At 37.4% G+C, this 22,801-nt stretch overlaps 1 protein-coding gene across 1 annotated transcript; it reads left to right on the plus strand.

Annotated features, from left to right (window-relative positions):
* Window positions 1-3,100: 3,100 nt before the first annotated feature.
* Window positions 3,101-21,370, plus strand: LOC120185788. Its single transcript, XM_039189903.1, has 2 exons — window positions 3,101-3,168; window positions 20,791-21,370. Exons 1-2 carry the CDS (start codon window positions 3,101-3,103, stop codon window positions 21,368-21,370), a joined length of 648 nt encoding a protein of 215 aa, XP_039045834.1.
* Window positions 21,371-22,801: the final 1,431 nt, after the last annotated feature.

The following is a 22,801-nucleotide window of genomic DNA, read 5'->3' on the forward strand; positions in this document are numbered from 1 at the left end:
CAATCGACAAGTGCCGTGGAAGTTCGAATGTCAGGTGAGTACTTCTAAAGGATGTGATAACAAAGTGGGGCAGAGACCACTTGAGCCTTTCAAAGAGGATGTACTAGCTGTCAACGAACCTATAAAGGAGGAAGAAGCTAAAGAGTTCCTCAAAATCTTGAAGCACAGTGAGTACAACATTGTAGAACAGCTCCACAGTTTACCTACGCATACTTCAATACTAGCACTATTTTTAAACTCGGAGGCACACCGAGAAGCACTGTTGAAAGTCCTTAATCAAACGTTCGTGCCACAAGACATACCAGTCAGCAATATGGATCGACTGGTGAACAATATTCAAGCTGATAATCTCATCTCGTTTTCAGATGATGAGATTCCATCCGGAGGAAGAGGCCGAACTAAGGCATTACACATCACTACCTATTGTAAGGGACATGCCTTACCGAGTGTGTTGATCGGTAACGGCTCGGCCCTGAATGTGATGCCTTTGGTGACATTAAAGAGGTTGTCAATAGATACCTTTCACGTGAGAGTCTGTCAAAACGTGGTCCGAGCATTTGACGGGACCAAAAGAGAAGTAGTCGGTGAGATCGAGATATTGTTGACCCTCAGACCAACCACCTATGATGTTGAGTTCCTTGTGATGGATATCATGTCGTCCTATAGCTGTCTTTTGGGAAGGCCATGGATTCATCAAAGTAGGTGCAGTACCCTCCACGCTGCACCAAAAAGTTAAATTTGTTATTGACAGGGCCTTAGTAATTATCAATGTTGAGGAAGATATCGTGGCAAATATGACCACGGAGGCCCCGTATATCGAAGTAGATGAGGAATCGGCGGAATGCTCCTTCCGCTCCCTAGAGTTTGTGAATGCCACATTCGTGGAAGAAGGAAGAAGAATCCCTAAGCCCCGACTTTCCAAGTACACCAGAATGGAGATCATGCAGACTTTGGGAATAGGCGCCAAGATCGGGAGAGGTTTTGGGAAATATTTGCAAGGAATGATTAGTCCAGTCCTTCCTATTTCAAAATTAGACCAGTTTGGGCTCAGTTTTCAGCCCAGTTATCATGAAACGAAAAAGGAAGTCCAGAAGAACCGGGATAGAATGATAGTCAGGTTGACTGGAAATGAAATTCAATGGAAGCCTATGACATTCTCGTCTCTTTACTATACATTCAAGTCAGGTGTTTATGTGTTCAAGACCACTTCATCTGATTTAGAAGCAGCTCTGGAAGATCTGAACATTAATGACGTGACCACAAAAAATGTTGACAACGAAGAAAGATCTGGGATATGCCCCCTGTCACCTGGTCGTGCCTAGCAGTTGGTCGGTGGAAAAACTACATGTGGTTTACGAGAACCTTTCAGAGTAATATTTGAACTATCCCTATTTGCCTATACCCGGGGCAATAGGTGATCTTTTGTAAGGGTGACTAAACATTTGGTTTAATTTCAATAAAAGATGCATTTTTTCCTATGTCCATGGCAAACAAATTTTATTTCTTTTTGGATTCATTGTTTATTTTCTACATTTCAGCACTTCATTTTCATTTTTCTTTCGAATTTGATTCTTGACTGTTCTGTGTGGGATATTTCCTCTCACACACACATATATTCTTTGTTCCCTCAAGACCCCAGATAACGATAATGTAGGAATTGATGATCTTGATCCAAAATTGGATTTTGAATCGGCCATTTGTCTCGGGGAATTTGATGAATGCGACCCTGAAGAGGAGTGTAACTTGCCTACCGAATTATTGAGAATGGTAGAAAGAGAATAGAAGCAAATACTACCACATGAGGAGGCGATCGAAATCCTGAATTTGGGCACTGAAAATGACATAAATGAGGTTAAAATCAGACAACTCTCTCGGCTGAAGCAAGATAAAACCTGATAGTCTTACTTCAGGAGTATAGAGATGTGTTCGCCTGGTCATACCAAGACATGTCGGGACTAGACACAGATATGGTAGTTTATAAACTTCCAATTAAGCCAGAGTGCAAACCCGTGCAACAGAAACTGAGAAGGATGTGACCTGAGATGCTCCTTAGAATTAAAGAAGAAGTCAAGAAGCAACTCGATGATGGTTTCCTTCAAGTGGCCAAGTATCCAGAGTGGGGGGCCAATATAGTGTCAGTACCGAAGAAAGACGGGAAGGTTTGCATGCGCGTCGATTACCGGGATCTTAACAAGGCGAGCCCTAAAGATAATTTTCCTCTGCCTCACATTGACACGTTGGTAGACAATACAGCCGGGAATGCTTTCTTTTTATTCATGGATGGATTTTCGGGATATAATTAGATCAAGATACATATCGAAGACATGGAGAAGACCACATTCGTCAGGATGTGGGGAACTTTCTGCTACAAAGTAATGCCCTTCGGATTGAAGAATATCGGGGTAACATATCAGAGAGCTATGGTGACCCTGTTCAACGACATGATGCACAAAGAAATCCAAGTTTATATCGATGACATGATTGTCAAGGCACAAACTGAGAATGAACATGTCGAGAATTTGATGAAGTTCTTCCAGAGATTGAGAAAGTTCCAACTGAGATTAAACCCTAGTAAGTGCACCTTTGGGGTAATATCCGGGAAAATATTCGACATGTCTCCCCCACGAACACAGAAGGAGGTTCGAGGTAGATTGAATTACATAGCACGATTTATATCTCAGTTAACCGACAAGTGTGATCCAATCTTCTGTCTTCTCCGAAAAAATAACCCTGGAACGTAGGATGAAAAATGTCAGATTGCATTCGAGAAAGTAAATGAGTATTTGTCTCACTCTACTGTCCTGATGTCCCCTATCCCAGGAAAACCTTTGTTCTTGTATCTTTCCATATTCGAGAACTCCATGGGGTGTGTCCTAGGTCAACATGATAAATCCAGGAAGAAGGAAAGAGCCATCTATTATTTAAGCAAGAAGTTCACCGATTGTGAGGTCAGATATCCTCCTATCGAGAAGGTTTGATTTGCTTTAGTCTGGGCTACAAAAAGACTCCGACAATACATGTTGTATCATACCACTTGGCTAATTTCCAAGTTAGATCCCCTGAAGGGCTAATTTCCAAGTTAGATCCCCTGAAGTACATTATGGGTGTACCTACTCTATCTGGAGGGTTAGCCAGATGGCAGATGCTCTTGTCTGAATTTGACATCGAGTACGTAAGCCAGAAAGCAATCAAAGGAAGTGCTATATCGGGGTTCATGGCAAGTAGAACCGATGAGAATTACGAGCCTTTGGACTTTAACTTCCCAGATGAAGAATTGATGGTTATATCCTTAGAAGAAGCAAGTACTTCAACGGATAGTTCTTGGAGAATGCATTTCGATTGTGCATCAAATGCATTAGGACATAGCATCGGGGCAATCCTGATCTCTCCATAAGGGAATCGCTACCCATCTACCAGTAGACTGAACTTCGATTGCACCAATAACATGGCAGAGTATGAAGCATGTATCATGGGAATCCAAGCTGCATTGGGGCAAAGCATAAAGACCTTGCGGATATACGGAGATTCGGCGTTAGTAATCTATCAGCTTCGCGGAGAATGGGAAACCAATGATACAAAGCTGATAGAATACCGGAGGCTAATACTGGATCTGCTTGAAGAATTCGATGAAGTCACCTTCCACTATATGCCTAGAGAAGAAAATCAAATGGCCGACGCTTTAGCTACCTTGGCAGCCGCACTTAAGGCTGGCGGGGAGTCTGAAATGATGCCAATTAACATGCAGTCGTATGAGTACCCGGCTCATTGTTACCAAATTGAAGATGTGAAAGACACTAAGCCTTGATACTACGACATTCTACAGTATATTAAGCATCGGAGTTATCCAGAAGAAGCCACTGAAACCGATAAGAGAACCCTTAGAAGAATGGCAGCTGGATACGTCCTTGACAGAGAGGTCTTGTACAAGAAGAGCCATAATCAAGTCCTGCTAAGATGCGTCGATGCTGAAGAGGAAAAAATGATAGTGGAAGAAGTACATGATGAAGTTTGTGGAGCACATGCAAATGGACATATGATGTCAAGACAAATAATGAGACGCGGATACTTTTGGTCCACACTCGAAAGTGATTGCATAAACTATGCTAGAAGATGTCATAAATGTCAGATTTACGGAGATAAAATCAATGTTCCACCTCATCCACTTCATATAATGACGTCGCTCTGGCCTTTCTCTGTGTGGGGCATGGACGTTATCGGGCAAATCCATTCAAAGGCTTCGAATGGTCACTGTTTTATTCTCGTGGCAATTGATTACTTCACGAAATGGGTAGAGGTTGCATCATATGCCAGTGTCACTCAGTCCACTATTTGCAAGTTTCTGAAAAAAAAAAGATTATATGTCGGTATGGTCTACCTGAAAGGATCATTACTGATAATGCTACAAACTTAAACAACAAGATGATGAATGCTGCTTGTGAACAGTTCAACATAAAACATCACAATTCTACTGCTTACAGACCAAAGATGAACGGAGCAGTAGAAGCAGCAAACAAAAACATTAAGAATATAGTGGAGAAAACGACTGAAACTTACAAAGACTGGCATGAGAAGTTGTCTTTTTCTTTGTTCGCTTATCGAACCTCGGTGCGAACCTCGACTGGGGCAACTCCATTTTCACTAGATTATGGAATGGAAGTAGTGATACCCATTGAAGTAGAGATTCCGTCACTCCGGGTCTTGACAGAAGTCAAACTGGATGATGTAGAGTGGGTACAAACCAAATATGATCAGCTTAATCTGATAGATGAAAAGAGACTGAAAGTCATTCATCATGGTCAAATCTATCAGAAACGAATGATCCGAGCACATAACAAAAAGGTGTGCCCGAGAATATTCTACGAAGGAGATCTGGTGCTAAAAAGAATCTTGCCAGTCCATAAAGATTTTCGAGGAAAATGGACGCCAAATTGGGAATGACCTCATGTCGTGAAAAAGGCCTTCTCCGGAGGAGCTCTTATCCTGGCTGAAATGGACGGACCTGAACTGCCACATCCTATCAACTCGGATGCAGTCAAAAAGTACTTCGCTTAGGATAAAAACCCGAAAGGGTGTCTTAAGTCGAAAAAAATAAAAATAAAAAAAATAAAAAACAAAACAAAAAACAAAACAAAACAAAAAACAAAAAAGAGAAAAAGACGTTTAGGGTGAAAACCTGAAAGAGCGCCCTAAATTGAAAAAAGAGAAAAAATAGAAAAAGAACAGAAGAAAAAAGAAAAAGAAAAATAAGGTCGGTTCGAGATGAAAACCCACAAAGGGCATCTTGCGACCAAGAATGGGTCCAAATTGAAAACCTGAAAGGGCGATTTTGGATATTAGTTCAAGAAACCCAGACAGTGGAAGCATCCAAACATATAAATCTTCTACAAACTCAACAAATCAGAGAAATACTGCACTCTCCTAAACGTTGTCCCATTTTTAAAGATCCTTTGGCAAATACTGCATTCAAGGTCACCAAATGGCTTGTCAGCTCAGAAGTGCCCACATTATCGAGATCTAAGACATTCATTTACACCTCATCATGTATTCATTTTCCAGAATGTTTGTCATGTATTATTTGTTATATTTTCTCCCTTATGAATAAAGACAATCTTTTTCTCTAAATCAATTCCTTTCGAGCATCTTGAATTGAACTTAAACTTAATTATTTATCTACTTATGCAAAAGATAATCGCATATTACTGTACAAAGATTCATTGAAAAGTACAGGTACCCGGAAGCCGATCAAGGCTCATGCATATACTTGAGATAGTCGAGAAGTATTTCCCGGATCAAGGATCAAAGGAACAAAATATGCACATCAGATTTCAACATTTGAAGAATTCAAGACCAGATATCGGAATTTCAAGATTCCAGAATCAATATTTCAAACAGGCAACCGGAGATCAAGATTTCTCTCCAGAGCCCCAAGATAACATATGTTGCATATGCATTTTAGGCACACCTAAGAGCATTGCATTCATAGCATCACATATATGCATAACTTTTTCAGGTTTTAGTTAGAGTCAATTTCAACTTCGCAGCGGAGGATATTGAACTCGAAGCGACACAATTTGCTCGAGAGTAGATTTCAACTTCACGACGGAGGATATCTAACTCGAAGCCAAACTTCACAATAAAAGGGCCATCCACGGTTTCAACTTCACGACGAAGGGAATCGTGTCTACCCGCAACATACAATAATTGTATTTCAACTTTACGATGAAGGATATTCAAGTCAATGCTCAACTTCACGACGAATGGGCCACCTGCGATTTCAACACCACGACGGAGGATATCGTACCCACACATCCACTATTTTAACTCCATGATAGAGGATATCGTGCCATTCGAGGCTCAACTTCACGACGAAGGGGCTTCACAATTTCAGAGCCAATTTTAACTTCACAATGAATGATATTGGACCCAAGACAACACAAGCTCAACTTCACGATGAAGGGGCGGCTGATTGTCAACACAATTTCATTCAGATTCAATTTCAACTTCACAGCGAAGGATATTAGACTCGAGGTAGCACAAGCTCAACTTCACAGCGAAGAGGCGGCTGACTGTCAACAAATAATTTCTCGGTTCTAGAGCCAATTTCAACTTCACGATGGAGGATATTTGACTCGGAGCAATACAACTTACTTGGATTTCAACTTCACGACAAAGGATATCTAATTACCAGGCTCAACTTCACGACGAAGGGGCCACTCGCGGTTTCAACTTCACGACGAAGGGAATCGTGCATACAAACAACATCCATCTTTAAAGTATATTTCAACTTCACGACAAAGGATATCCAACTCAAAGAATGAGTTTTTGTCAATAAACTTTCCATTTTCATAGTCAATTTCAACTTCACAGCGAAGGATGTTGGCCTCGAAACAACGCCACTTGCATTGTATTTCAACTTCCAAGGCTCAACTTCACGACGAAGGGGCCATATACAATTCCAACTTCACCAACAGATTGACCCAACTTCACGACGAAGGAGTCATCTATGGCACAGCAGTACCGAAGTCTTCCGGACAAGTTTCACCTTCACGACGAAGTATCTTGAGCCAGAAGATGATCCAGGAGCTACTGGTCAAAACTTTGAGTTCGATTTCAACTTCACGACGAAGGATTCGTGCTCAGAATTTTCCAGTTTTGACTCAACCTCACAACGAGGGAGTCATTTTGTGATTTAAGTTGACAAACCAGTCTTAATATCGAATTTCAACTCTACGACAGAGGATATTCGATATGGCCGAAATTTGTGTCTTTTAATCTTTGCTCTACTGTCGTTACACGATAATGAGCAAAGAGGGGCAACTGAATACACTAAATTTCATCCGTTTTACATAATGTTCTTATATTATGTAATATTTACTAACTATATTATATAATATACATACTCATATTTTTTTTTATGTTTGTGTACAGGCCCTTTACAAATAAAAATCAGCAGCCAACAAACAGTGGATCAAACCCAAGTCCCACGTGACCTAGTGAAGTAACCCAGACCCTATTTAAGGTTTTATCTTTTTTAGAACCCTAACTCCATCACACCAACACCACAACCCTTATCTATGAGGACTCTCTAACCGGCCGTTTGTTTTGGTCAACCCCGAATACTCCGACGCAAGAGAAGCACATGCAACATCCATCACCAACAAACATCCCCGAGTTAGAGTCATAATAGGAATCAAATACTTAAAATTCTAGACTATAAATATTCAATGTAATCACACAATTTGGGGATACACGCAATACACTACACAAGATCGGAGAGATTACCGACAAAAATCCTACGAGATTACCGAGAGAATACACACAAGTATTACGCACAATACCAGGGAAACAAGAACAACAAAAGTGAGTGATTTTAAAGCATTTGTAATCAGTTCGTAAAGAAATAAAGGTAGTTCTGATATGCATGTTGATACTTCTCTGAGTTTGGACCCAAACAAAATCCTTTTGGCCGATGAACAGGGGGTGTTTCTGTCGAGAGATCTTCTTAGATCTACACACCCCGGAGGCATAATATCAAAAAAATTCTTTTGATTTTCAAAAAAAACAGAGAAAAAAGCTTTTTAAAATCAAAGAAATTTTTGCCGTCGATGATCGGTGGCCATCGGCGATCAATGGCGGCGTGCGACGGTCGGAGTATGGGTTCTTCAAGAACCCAGCGCTTGTTCTTCGTGAGGAAAAACAGTTGAGAGGAAAATATAATAAGGTGGCTCGGTTCAGAATGAAGGAAATGGCCAAATCTTTAGCCAAATTTTGGGCTTTATACGGCCCGTTAGCCCGACCTAGATACACGCCAGATCTGCGTGTTTTGCTTTACAATAGGGTAAACTACCCTTTTGGTCCCTCATCGATTTCAATGAACTTCTTTGACCCCCGAATTGAATTCCCCTTTGTATTTTTATTTGAAATTTGATCTCACATTTTCATTCCTTTCATTTTAGTCCCTTTATTATTATTATTATTATTATTATTATTATTATAAGTATTTGCTCATTTCGTTTTTTATTATTACTTACCTTTTTACTATTATTATTTTTTTACCCTACACGTTATTACATATATATATATATAACTATTATTATAACTATTGCTATCACTATTATTATTATTATTTCTTACTATTAACGTATGGATGTTTATATGTATATATATATATATATATATATATATATATATATATATATATATATATATATATATATATATATATATATATATATATATATATATATATATTAATATTTCTTTTTCTTCCTTTATTTTTTTATTATCATCATATATATGTATATAATTTATTCATCTTATTTATTTTATTTTATGTGTTTTTTCTTTATTTTTATTTCTTTCATCTTCATTATCTCCGCATTAATTATGTTATATACTTTTCATATGTATTTTATCTTTCATTATTTATTCATCTATTTTTTTTTCTTTATTTCGTTTTCATTATTTTTCACTTTATTTTCATTTCTAACACTTTTCTTGACTCTTTAAGGGTACATTTTCAAAATCGTTAAAGTAAGTAATTTGGATCATCATTTTACCTTTTAACTTAAATTTATAATTTTCTTAAATTAAGACAACTGGAAATTACGTAGTACCGAAAGGGAAGTTCAAGGGTGCTAACCCTTCCTTGATTGTAACCGACTCCCGAATCCGACACATCACTAGTAAGACGCAGATCAGGTAAGAAATAAGGTATCCGGTTGTCGTAACCGTCTTTCGGTTGGGCACCAGAATTGGGCTTCGACTTGAATAATTTGGGTTAGAGTGAATTGGAGTCGCCACCGACCATTTTAAAACGAATTTAGGTGGGTCGGACACCATCTTACCTGATCTGTGTTTTACCAGAAACGTGTCGGGCTCGGGAGTCGGTTACGGTCAAGGAAGGATTAGCACCCTTGAACCGCTCTTTCGGTACCAATTAATTTTTCGGTTGTCTTTGAGTGCGAAAATTGAAAATTTAAATCGAAATTTAAAACATTCGATTCGAACAATTTACCTTTGATCGACTGAGATTATTACTGAAAAAGAAAAAATATTAGATAGAAAAATAAAAAAAAAGGAATATAAAAAGGCAAAAACATAAAATATATATATATATATAATAGTAATAAAAACATAAAAATGAATAAAAGGGAAACAAGAAATAAAGATTAAAAAAGTAAATCAAAGAAATAAAAGAAAAAGAAAAGAAATATAAAATATAAAAATAAATAAATAAATAAATAAATTATTTCAAAAGTAATAAAATAAAAACGATATGAAGTAAAAATAAACAATGTTAGTACTAATTAAAACATGCTAATAATAAATAAAATAAGACTTTGGGGTTAGATTGCAAAAAAATGTTAAATATAAATGGGGGATCAAATTGAATCAATTGAAAATCCAGTAGCCAAATTACAACTGGTGACCGAATTGCAAAGCGAATCAAAGTACGAGGGACGGTGGAGAGGATTTTAAAATCCTATATTTACAAAATGGTCCCTCGTATATAAATGGGCCAAAACACCCTTTACCATTTCATTCCTCCTCATTTCCTGATATCATCATCTCTCTTCTCTTACCAGATTCTCTCAACTCACCCAACCAGGCCCCGATGGTCGGCCACCACCTGGTGGCTTCTCCCCCGCGCCGGCCACTGCCGGCGAAGGCCGAAATAAATCTGAGAATACCAAAATGACCCCCTCCACGTCGTGAACACTAACCCGAAGCCTATACCCCCAAAAACCCCACCGATCGGAGTATATCTAAGTTCAAAGCTCCGGTTTTTACCCTTTTAGCCGGTGACCTTGGTTTCCAGTGATCGTTGGCTTGGTCTTGCGATTGCTTCGCTTTGGCTGTTTTGGTATTTGTAGACTGTTTTGGTTTTTTTTGCTTTCTTGTGGTTGTTGTGGTTCTATGATGGATTTAGTGTGGATGGTTTTGTTTTTGGGTTACTTGTGTTTCGGCTTCTGGCCGTTTAGTTTGTCGTTTCTGTTCTCGTTGGTTCATTGATCTCTTGTTGTGATGGTGTTTTTTCGGTGTACTGTGGTTCTCTGTTTTTGTGACCGATTGGTGATTTTTTGGCTCGATGATATTGGCTGTGTTGATCGTTTCTCGGTATGGTTGATACTTGCTTGGCTCTGTTTTGGCCGATGATATATGTCTGCCGTGTCCCCCCTAATCTATGTTGGTCGTGGGTTTTTATAACCCCCACCGGCCGTTGTGAATCCCGAAAAGGTTGGGATTTGTTGGTCGTTCGTGCATGTGTGGCCGGTCATCCCGGGATGGGTCAGTCTCGGGATGTCGGTCGGCCATTTCGCGTTTGGCTCCTAATTTCCCGGTCGTGCGGCACCTGTGTTAACTGAATGTGAATACCCTAACTTTGTTGGGCTGGTTCAGACCCCAACTGTTAGACTACTATCAAACCTGGACAGTGGACCCTGAAATGAAAAAAATAAATAATAATAAATAATAATAATAATGATAAATAATAATAATAATAATAATGTATCCTAAAATATATAATATATATACTTCAAAAACATTTTTTAAACTATATATTATATTAAAAAATTTCCAAAACTATATTATATAGTTTTCAAAATTTATTTTAAAATATTATATAAGTTAAAAAAATGTTTTTAAAATTATAAATTATATAATTTTCCAAAAATTTTAAAAATCTATATACTATATAAGTTTTCAAAATGTGTTAAAAACTATATATTATATAAGTTTTCAAAATATTTTAAAAACTATATAATATATAAATGTTTTCAAAACTATATATTATATATATTTTCAAATATTTTCAAAAACCATATAATATACAAACTTTCAAAAATCATTTTCTGAAAATTATATATTATATTTTGTTAAAAACATTTTCACAAACTATATTACTATATACATATATATATATATATATATATATATATATATATAAAACAAAATAACTCCGGGAGAAAATAAGTGTCTACAGCTGCCCCTCTTTGTCATTTTTCGTGGAACAAAAAATAGGACAAAGATAAAATGACACAAATTTTCGCTCGCTGGAGTTGAAGAATAACTCCCCGTCGAATTAGGTTGCAGATGGCTCCTCCGTTGTGAAGTCCAGTCCATCTTGAAATGATATGGAATTGAAGTCGTAGTTCAGAATCAGAACGTGGCTTCTCGTTGCCAAATTACAGTCAACCTCGGTCTTCTTCCTAGTTTAAAGACCTTGGTTAAAACTCGAATGGAAAATAGTACCTGGACTCTACCCAGTGGTTGATTTCGAGCTGAATGAAATCGAACTCGAAAGGTATTCGTTGACATATAGCTTTTCTCGACTTAAGTTATACTGTCAGAAAGCGGTTTCTTGCCACTAAGGCACGGCTAACCTGAGTCTTATTCTCGACTTGAAAGCCTCGAATGCAGCCGGACAGTAGTGAATGATGTGTCATCGAGCTGAATGGAATCGAACTCGATAATTTTATTGACATATAGCGCTTCTTGCTTTGGGCTATGTTGTAAATGATGTACCTTGGAGCTGAGCGTAGTCGAACTCGAAGGTCTTTGGTGACAGATAACCCTCCTAGCCTTGAGTTATGTTGTAAATGATATGCCCTCGAAGCTGAGTGTAATCGAACTCGGGGGTCTTTGGTAGATAGCCCTTCTCAACTTAAGCTATGCTGCAAATGATGTGCCGTTGAGCTGAGCGTAGTCGAACTCAAAGGTCTTTTGTTGACAGACAACCCTTCTAGACTTAAGTTGTGCTGCAAATGATATGCCTTGGAGCTGAGCGTAGTCGAACTCGAAGGTCTTTGGTGACAGATAACCCTTCTAGACTTGAGTTATGCTGTGAATGATATGCCCTCGAAGCTGAGTGTAATCGAACTCGGGGGTCTTTGGCAGATAGCTCTTCTCGACTTAAGCTATGCTGCAAATGATGTGTCGTTGAGCTGAGCGTAGTCGAACTCAAAGGTCTTTTGTTGGCAGACAACCCTTCTAGACTTAAGTTGTGCTACAAATGATATGCCCTCGAAGCTGAGTGTAATCGAACTCGGGGGTCTTTGGCAGATAACTCTTCTCGACTTAAGCTATGCTGCAAATGATGTGTCATTGAGCTGAGCGTAGTCGAACTCAAAGGTCTTTTGTTGGCAGACAACCCTTCTAGACTTAAGTTGTGCTACAAATGATATGTCTTGGAGCTGAGCGTAGTCGAACTCGAAGGTCTTTGGTGACAGATAACCCTTCTATACTTGAGTTATGCTGTGAATGATATGCCCTCGAAGCTGAGTGTAATCGAACTTGGGGGTCTTTGGCAGATAGCCCTTCTCGACTTAAGCTATGCTGCAAATGATGTGCCTTTGAGCTGAGCGTAGTCGAACTCGAAGGTCTTTGGTTGGCAAATAGCCCATCTTGTCTAGAGCTATATTGCAAATGTTGTCTTAAAAAAATGGCTTCTCTTCATAGGTCTAAGCCGTTCGTAGTTCTTCAGGTGGTTCCTCTAAGCGAGTCTGAACCAAATGAGACGATCTTTGAATGACTCCCCTTTTACGGGAAAGCCCACTGATGAATTCTGTCAGCAGAATATCTTCCGTCGTGGAATTGAAACCTGGCTTGAAGATATTAACTTGAAATATGTTGTTCTTTGTTGAGTTGTTGAACTGGATTTGGTCTGAATTGGTTCTCGAACCTATCTAAAATTGGTTCTGAGATCTGTAGATATGTCAAGTCGGTTGAGGTGTAGCTTCTCACTGCTGAGTTAAGCAACCACCATCGTTCTTCAAAGGCGCTTGTAAATCGAGTATCCTTCATCCTGAAGTTGAAACTTGATTCTAAAAGCTGCAAAAAATCATGTATGCCAAAATGACGAATGTGATGCACCTAAGTATGTCTAAGATGCATGCAACATGAATGAATTATGTGTTATTTCTTGGATGGAGACTCATGTTTGGCCTGTCAATCTGGTCCTTGGAATGGATCGTGCCCCATTTGCTTCCCGAGCTTTGGCTTTACAGACCTTTCATATCTGAGACTGTTCTGCTTGAAAATGTTTTCTTCTTTTTCTTGTTTTAGGAGAGAGAAATGATAAAAATGTTATAAAATATTGTTCGCAATTGAATCAAATTGTAAATGTGAGTTCAAAAAATATCAAAGGAATCAAGAGCTCTTTTAATGCTTTCAGAGTTACAAATCTTTGACAAATGTTCAAATGGATGAGTTGGCTTTAGGTTGGCCTCCTTTCTATGGTTTTGGTAACCCAAAATGTCATTTTTTTTAAATATCGAAATATGCTTTGGCATTTCATTTGGGTGCGGACAAAATGATGCAACTAGAATGACCAATTACTAGACATTTTATTTCGGTCCTCTGAAATCTTCCATTTGTTCAAGCTTTGTAGGCTCCTCCAACAAAGGCAGTGCAAAAAATATCGGTATAAAAATGAAATTCTTGAGTGCTCGTGTGTAGTCGACTATAACAGGTGTTCCTTAACTCCCTTAGTCCAACATTACCGAAAATTTCTTGCTCAGATAAATTTGATTTAATTTGTCGTTATCTGGCAAGCTGGATCCATAAAGCCGGGGCATTTAACCAATTGCTTTAGAGGGACCACTTAACATTATAATCAGTTTTATCAAGTTCACTGAAGGGTTCATTTCATCACAGAGTCTTCTGCCTGACAAGAGCAGTGGAGCAAACACCGAATTACCAAGTGTCCGAGCAATGTCATGGTTTGAACGTAATCTACTCATAAGACCAGGGCTTTCAAGTTTCCTCTATAACCAATTGCCTTAGTGGAATATCTAAGCTTTACGGATTTAATTTCTTAAGATTGTCAAGAAGAACCTGTTATAGCCTAGGTGTTTGTTGAAAGTCAAAAATTTCATCTTTAGAGTTCAATTTTCAAGCAATTGACATAAACTAGATTCACCTACTCGACTCTTTCATTTGTAAAGATCATCATCGTCATTGAACATATTAAATAAAAAACATAGTAATTGTCATATGCAAATGATGCCCCATGTTGTCTGTACCTTATAAAAGATCAAAGTTGTATTGGTTAATTGTAAGAGCAGGGTACGGTGTTTAAGGGTATATTCTGGGTAAGGTCAAGGTCCTTGTTTTAAAACATGTTACTTTGTCAAAGATCCGTAACTTTGAACCATTCACAGAGTTTCTTAATTCAAATGATATTCAAAGAATTGCAAGTTTGCAAATGTGATTCATTGCTCGTCATCATTAAAATAACATAAATGTTCTTACAAAACTTGAAAAAGTGAGAAAAAAACAAGTTCAAACAGAATGCATCAAATGATGAAATGATCTTCCTCACTTGGATGCCCCCAAGTTATTGAAGTCGATCCAGTTCTGGTTACGCATCTTCTGTACGACTCTCTTGAATGCGTAACAGTTCTCAATTGTGTACCCTGGAACACCGCCGTGATATTCACAATGTGCATTCTAATCATACCACTTGGGGTATGGGGGCTTCATGGGTTCCACCGGATATGGTGACACTACGTGGGTGTCAAGAAGTTGCTGATAGAGTTTCTTGTATGTCATCGGAATAGGGTCGAAATATTCCCTTTCCTTCCTGGGTTCTCTCTGAGATTGGTTAGAAGTACCAGATGGTACAGCTGCAGTTGTTTTTGAGATCGTAACACCTTTGCTAGCGTTGTAGGTGTTGACATTATTGATCTCGCGATCCTTGTTCTTCACGGGAGGCTTTCTACTAGAGTCATATCCTTTAATCTTTCCTTGTTTTATGGCCAGTTCAACCATTTCACCGGCCATGACTAAATTTGAGAAACTTTCTGACGTGATTGCTACCAAATGCCCGAAGTAAGGTGTCTTCAGGGTTTGTACAAACAACTTTCTAGTTTCCTTTTCATCTAAAGATGGATGAACTTGCACAGCCAAGTCCCTCCATTTTTGTGTGTACTACCTGAAACTTTCGTTATGCTTCTTTTCCATGCTTTGTAGCATAACTCGATCTGGCCTTATGTCGTTGACATGTTTATATTGTTCCAAAAATGACTTAGCCAGGTCCTTCCAGGTATTGATATTTAATCGGCTTAGCTGGTTGTACCACCGAATGGCTGAGCCCGACAGACTCTCCTGGAAGTAGTGAATCAGGAGCTGGTCATTTCCTCCATATCCTGTCATCTTTCGGCAGAACATGGTGATGTGAGCGGATGGACAATTGTTCCCGTCAAACTTCTCGAATTTCGGGGACTTAAATTTTGGAGGAAGAACCAAGTCTGGGACTAGACTGAGTTCCGCGACATCGATTTCATGGTAGTCATGGTCTCCTTTGACTACCTTCATTTGGTCCTCCAATTATTTTGATTTTTTCCTCCATCTTCCTCGCTTTGTCATCTTCGTCCAAATCCGGTACATGGTAATAACCCGGATTGTTCTTAAGGTTAAATAAAGAGGACGAGGGCTTTGCTTTTGCAGCAGATGAGTCCCCTCGAAGTTCTGGTAAGATTTCAGGTGAGATAACCACTTGCGGGGTAGGTTGTATAGTTACCCCTTCCGGTGAACCTTCCCCAGGCACACTGGTCTATTGTAGGCCAACTAACTTGGCAACGATCTGATCAAACCAAGGACTCTTGGTTCTTTGTGATTGTTTCTAGAGTATTTCGACTATTTTGGTTTATCTTGTCTTCTAGCTCTTTCTGTAGTTTCAAATTCTCCTCGATTTGTGTAATTCTGGCTTCCATCCTCTTCTTCTTCAAACGAGTGTTATGCGGATGGGGTGTGTCCAATGCTTGAGGCGGTGTATCCAGTATTTGCTCCCCTTTTTGATGAGACATGTTTATGTTAGTTAATGTGAATGCAAAGAAAATAACAAAATGCAAAGAAAATAAAAAATGCAAAATGTCTAAATGTATGATGCATGAAATGTCCGAGGCATTGATCCAAAAAATGTGCCTGTTATTCTGAATAACCCTTATTTGTGACAAAAGTGTTACGTCTGAAGAGACAAAAAGCTTTTTTGATGGTACAGATCCTGCACAACTTCTGACAAGTTGATTCGTCTTTTTCATTGGTTGAATATCCTGTCAAACCATTCCGGCTCCTTTGGCTAAACTTGTGCAGGTGATGGGCTGCTTGCCCCAAAAGGGGTCTTGAAGGACTGCATCTCCGGCTTTCACTCTATGTCGAGCTTGATCCAAACGAAAGTGTCATTGGAGCCCTCTATCGTAAGTTTATCGACTTGTTTCTAGAATTCGTCAATAATGGTCTGCAGCTTAGTTGGGGTTTCACCACTTGTTATCGTAGTTTTCAAAAGGAGCGTCTGGGTCAGCAACATTTTCCTCGTCTTGCCCCTGCAACCTTTGCCTCTGAGTATTCTTTGACCACGGCTGAACTTATGAGCTTTTTATCTCTTTGTATTATAACCCCTTTGTCCATTAATGCAGATTATTCATGTTTAACAAACACATTTCTGGTAGATCAACACATCGTTTTAAATGATGCAAACGATGAACACAAAATAAAAGAGAACAAAAAATAAAAGTGAGGTAAATCAAAACAATAAAAAAAATGAAAAATCCTACCCCACATGATATCTACCCCGCATGCTTTAATTCCTACCCGGACATGATATCTATCCCGCATACTAATTTCAAACAAATCCTAACCGCATATTTGTCTAGTTCGCATGCTTTGAATAGAAAATAAAGCAGGAAACAAAGCAGCCTAGGGTTTGGAATGAGGTTTTGGGGTGGGCTCTAATTCCTTATACTCTCCCGGTTTAGGTTCTAAAAAGGTACTCGAGTTCTCCTTGCTAGTGCCCCTTTGGGCTTGCCAGACCCTTAGTCCTAAGCTCATTACAAGCTTGTGTGGACTAAGTTAAACTCGTTAGGAAACATTCCCTTATGCTCGCACGGTGAATAAATTCACACGAAGACATAAGGTATATGAATCCCGAAGGCTACTTGCTAGGCATATGCGGTGAATAAATTTACACGAATGCGTCGCTTTCACCCCCACTTAAAACGGGTTCGGAGCTCGGGTTTAGAGCTTAGAGATGACAATTTTGAAAAACTCTGAAATCATTAAAAAAACGTCAGTACAACTATTTATTTGAAAAATAATCGAAGATAAATAATTGGAATCGAATAAATAAATTTAAATTTAAATTTACCATTTTCGCATAAAAAGACAACCGAAAATTAATTTCGGCCTGACTCACTTACCTGTCCCCAGTAGAGTCGCCAAGCTGTCGTAACCGTCTTTCGGTTGGGCACCAGAATTGGGCTTCGACTTGAATAATTTGGGTTAGAGTGAATTGGAGTCGCCACCGACCATTTTAAAACGAATTTAGGTGGGTCGGACACCATCTTACCTGATCTGTGTTTTACCAGAAATGTGTCGGGCTCGGGAGTCGGTTACGGTCAAGGAAGGATTAGCACCCTTGAACCGCCCTTTCGGTACCAATTAATTTTCCGGTTGTCTTTGAGTGCGAAAATTGAAAATTTAAATCAAAATTTAAAACATTCGATTCGAACAATTTACCTTTGATCGACTGAGATTATTACTGAAAAAGAAAAAATATTAGATAGAAAAATAAAAAAAAGGAATATAAAAAGGCAAAAACATAAAATATATATATATAATAGTAATAAAAACATAAAAATGAATAAAAGGGAAACAAGAAATAAAGATTAAAAAAGTAAATCAAAGAAATAAAAGAAAAAGAAAAGAAATAAATAAATATAAAATAAATAAATAAATAAATTATTTCAAAAGTAATAAAATAAAAACGATATGAAGTAAAAATAAACAATGTTAGTACTAATTAAAACATGTTAATAATAAATAAAATAAGACTTTGGGGTTAGATTGCAAAAAATGTGAAATATAAATGGGGGCTCAAATTGAATCAATTGAAAATCCAGTGGCCAAATTACAACTGGTGACTGAATTGCAAAGCGAATCAAAGTACGAGGGACGACGGAGAGGATTTTAAAATCCTATATTTGCAAAATGGTCCCTCGTATATAAATGGGCCAAAACACCCTTTACCATTTCATTCCTCCCCATTTCCTGATATCATCATCTCTCTTCTCTTACCAGATTCTCTCAACTCACCCAACCAAGCCCCGATGGCCGGCCACCGCCTGGTGGCTTCTCCCCCGCGCCGGCCACTTCCGGCGGAGGCCGAAATAAATATGAGAATACCAAAATGACCCCCTCCACGCCATGAACACTAACCCGAAGCCTATATCCCCAAAAACCCCACCGATCGGAGTATATATAAGTTCAAAGCTCCGGTTTTTACCCTTTTTAGCCGGTGACCTTGGTTTTCCGGTGACCGTTGGCTTGGTCTTGCGGTCGCTTCGCTTTGGTTGTTTTGGCATTTGTAGACTGTTTTGGTTTTTTTTGCTTTCTTGTGGTTGTTGTGGTTCTGTGATGGATTCAGTGTGGATAGTTTTGTTTTTGGGTTGTTTGTGTTTTGGCTTCTGGCCGTTTAGTTTGTCGTTTCTGTTCTCGTTGGTTCACTGATCTCTGGTTGTGATGGTGTTTTTTCGGTGTACTGTGGTTCTCTATTTTTGTGACCGATTGGTGATTTTTTGGCTCGATGATGTTGGCTGTGTTGATCGTTTCTCGGTATGGTTGATAGTTGTTTGGCTCTGTTTTGGCCAATGATATATGTTTGCCGTGTCCCCCCTGATCTATGTTGGCCGTGGGTTTTTATAACCCCCACCGACCGTTGTGAATCCCGAAAAGGTTGGGATTTGTTGGTCGTTCGTGCATGTGTGGCCGGTCATCCCGGGATGGGTCAGTCTCGGGATGTCGACCGGCCGTTTCGCGTTTGGCTCCTTATTTCCCGGTCGTGCGGCACCTGTGTTAACTGAATGTGAATACCCTAACTTTGTTGGGCTGGTTCAGACCCCAACTGTTGGACTGCTATTGAACCTGGACAGTGGACCCTGAAACAAAAAAAAATAAATAATAATAAATAATAATAATAATGTATCCTAAAATATATAATATATAATATATATATTTCAAAAACATTTTTTAAACAATATATTATATTAAAAAATTTCCAAAACTATATTATATAGTTTTCAAAATTTATTTTAAAATATTATATAAGTTAAAAAAATGTTTTTTAAAATTATATATTATATAATTTTTAAAAAATGTTTTTAAAACTATATGTTATATAATTTTTCAAAAAAAAATGTTTTTAAAATTATATATTATATAATTTTTCAAAAATTTTAAAAAACTATATACTATATAAGTTTTCAAAATGTGTTAAAAACTATATATTATATAAGTTTTCAAAATATTTTAAAAACTATATAATATATAAATGTTTTCAAAATGTGTTAAAAACTATATATTATATAAGTTTTCAAAATATTTTAAAAACTATATAATATATAAATGTTTTCAAAATGTTTTCAAAACTATATATTATATATATTTTAAAATATTTTCAAAAACCATATAATATACAAACTTTCAAAAATCATTTTCTGAAAATTATATATTATATTTTATCAAAAACATTTTCACAAACTATATTACTATATACATATATATATATATAATAAAAAATATAAAAAACAAAATAACTCCGGGCGAAAATAAGTGTCTACACCGGTCAACCCATTTTTAATAAAATAAATGATCGGTGGTGACTCCTAATCATTTAACCCAAGTCGAAGCTAAATTTGGGGTCCACCCGAAAGACGGCCCCGACATTCTTTTCTAGAGTATCTTTTTTACCTTGATTCAAGGTTGTTTCGTCTTCAGGTACCTCATACCCGCTAGAAACAATATCTCAAGCACCTTGTGATCCAATAATCGCTTTCACACGAATGGACCAACTATCATAGTTGTCTTTCGTAAGAAGATGATAATGAAATGGAAGTAAACGTTTCTCCATAATCTAACTCTGATGCCACTTTGTTGTAAAATAAAATATATGAATTCTCTCAAAATAATAAATAAAAGGAAAGGTAATTGAATAACCGTTATAAAAAGGATTCTCTTTATTTTCCACACTCGTAATGTGCATTACGATAGGTATTTATAGGATTTCATATGCATGGCAACTTAAGCTTAAGTTGCTTTTAAAATCAATTAAACTTACATCATTTAATAAAGTAAGTTTATTAACTCAACTAAACTCTTAAGTTTAATTAATTAAACTGAAACCCATTTAATTCCTTATTAAAAATAAGTTTAATTTCTAACATGGTGGACCCGTTGTGCCCTTTTGTGTAGGTCATTCCCTGAGTCAATTTTTCATCTGTTTCTTGTATGCAGGGTGGCATGGAATCTTTGGAATCACTATATCCATTTCTGGAATATTTCCACAACACTTCCTGTGGATCTAACGATTCTTTTATCAGCTTGGAATACCCTTATTCCTAAATCATGCATCTGGTCTTTCATTCCAGGAGTTACTGTTTGGTTAATATGGAAATTCAGGAATTCAGTTGTCTTTGAGAATGGTTTTGCAGATATCCCTTCTCTCTTTTTCCTTTCGAGATTCTACCTTGCCTCGTGGTTTTCGGCTAAGTTCCCTCAGTCTATGATTTTTATTGATTCCTTGATTGGCGATCCATCTTTAGTAGATTTTTGCACTGTTATACGGAAGATATCTCCATCCTTAGTTGTATTTCAGTCCCGGTCCCCACCTTCTGCTAGTTTCTTAAAGTTGAATATGGATGGAGCTGTGAATAGGGATTGGTGTAAGGCTGGCATTGGGGGTTTAGTGATGGACACTAGAGGCCAAATAAATGGATCCTTTTCGGAACCCATCGGACTAGGTCCCCCGATTTGGCTGAACTGTAGGATGTCAGAGTTTGTCTCCTTCTTTACTCTATGTCTAACTGGTGTGTGAAGGGTCGGTTGATTTTGGAATATGATTGCAGGAACATTGTAGATTGGGATAAAAAATCTTCGGTGTGTCCTCCTCTTTATGAGCCAATCGTTAAGGAGATCGCCTCGGTGGTCAGTAGGGATGAGATCCTTATAAGGGTTGTTAAAAGAAGTGTTAATTGGGAAACGGACGTATTAGCCAAAATGGGGATAGGTTAATTATATGGTAGTTTGTGTTTGTATCTTGTTTTTGCTATGGTTATGGTTGTTAAGGGTTTATTTTGGTGTCTGTAATCTTGGGGTGATTTTTATCCCTTTCTTCAATAAAATTTTGAGGTATTCTTTTTCTTTTTTCGTTTTTTTGCTAAATATCTCTCTTTGGTGTTCGACAATTACAAAGGGGATTGAACGAGACCTCTAATTCTTATCAGAAAAAACATATTACTAGGAATGTTGTATTACCTTACTTGGTTTGTTTGACAGGAATGTAAGATTATAATGTTTGGTTGATAGAATACAAGATAATAAAAATGTATGTTTTACCAAATTGTCTTTGAGATATATTTTTTAACAAGTTAAATTCTTAATATTTTAAAGTCAAAATATTTACACGGAAGTTCATAGAAAATAAAATTTTATATTCTCTAATTTATACATATGTATATATATATTCAATAAAATTTGTACGCAAGTAGCTTAAAAAAATATAGAAACATACTTACACCAATATAATTGTGTGTTTATTTTTAGGTACTAAGATATTGGGAGATGTACCTACTTACACAGATATAAGTACGTGTTAACTGTTAAGATATTGAGAGATATACATACTCACGCTTGTATAAGTATGTGTTGATTTCTAAGATATTGAGAGATTACATAGTTACACCTGTGTAAGTATGTGTTAATTGTAAAGATATTGAGAGATCTACATGATTGCTACACTTATAGTATTTAAGAATAATCTTTATCTCAAATCATTATGAATCTCAACTTAGTTTTGGTCCGTTAATTCCTTCTGGGTTTAAGAAGAAAAAGTTGAAAACGTTTAAAACCACCACGAGAGTGAAGCCCGAAATTTGATCTGCATGTCTTGTTAGGAAACTCACATACTGAAAGTGCTGCTTCTGTATTACGTAGCAATGGCTGATTGGCATTTTGAATAAAAAAATGTTACAAGGTTATGGATTAATGGCAGTTTCTATTAGATGCTTGTATCCACTTGGCATGCTTCAGTTTGCTGTCTGGAATCCCTTCAGATTTTATTAGTCTATGCCTATAGACCTATGAATGTAATCATTTCATCCATTTGGTGAAGAAAAAGTAAAATTTATGCCTTTTACGGTTTATTTCCGTTATTTTGAAAATTTCCCAAGTTTATCTGTTTTTTCATTTCTAATTTTAAATTTGGTTATTTAGCAACAGAATAAAAAGGCCAAAATAAAACCACTGC

This window comes from Hibiscus syriacus, unplaced genomic scaffold (genome assembly GCF_006381635.1).
Source record: "Hibiscus syriacus cultivar Baekdansim isolate YM2019G1 unplaced genomic scaffold, ASM638163v2 tig00113124_pilon, whole genome shotgun sequence".
In the NCBI taxonomy this organism is placed as follows: domain Eukaryota; kingdom Viridiplantae; phylum Streptophyta; class Magnoliopsida; order Malvales; family Malvaceae; genus Hibiscus; species Hibiscus syriacus.

Bases quoted from the DNA above. Each gene is read 5' to 3' on its own strand.
- LOC120185788 (XM_039189903.1), top strand. From the start codon at position 3,101: ATGGGTGTACCTACTCTATCTGGAGGGTTAGCCAGATGGCAGATGCTC. The intron at 3,169-20,790 runs GTACGTAAGCCA...TCTTGTATGCAG, and splicing joins TTGTCTGAATTTGACATCGA to GGTGGCATGGAATCTTTGGA.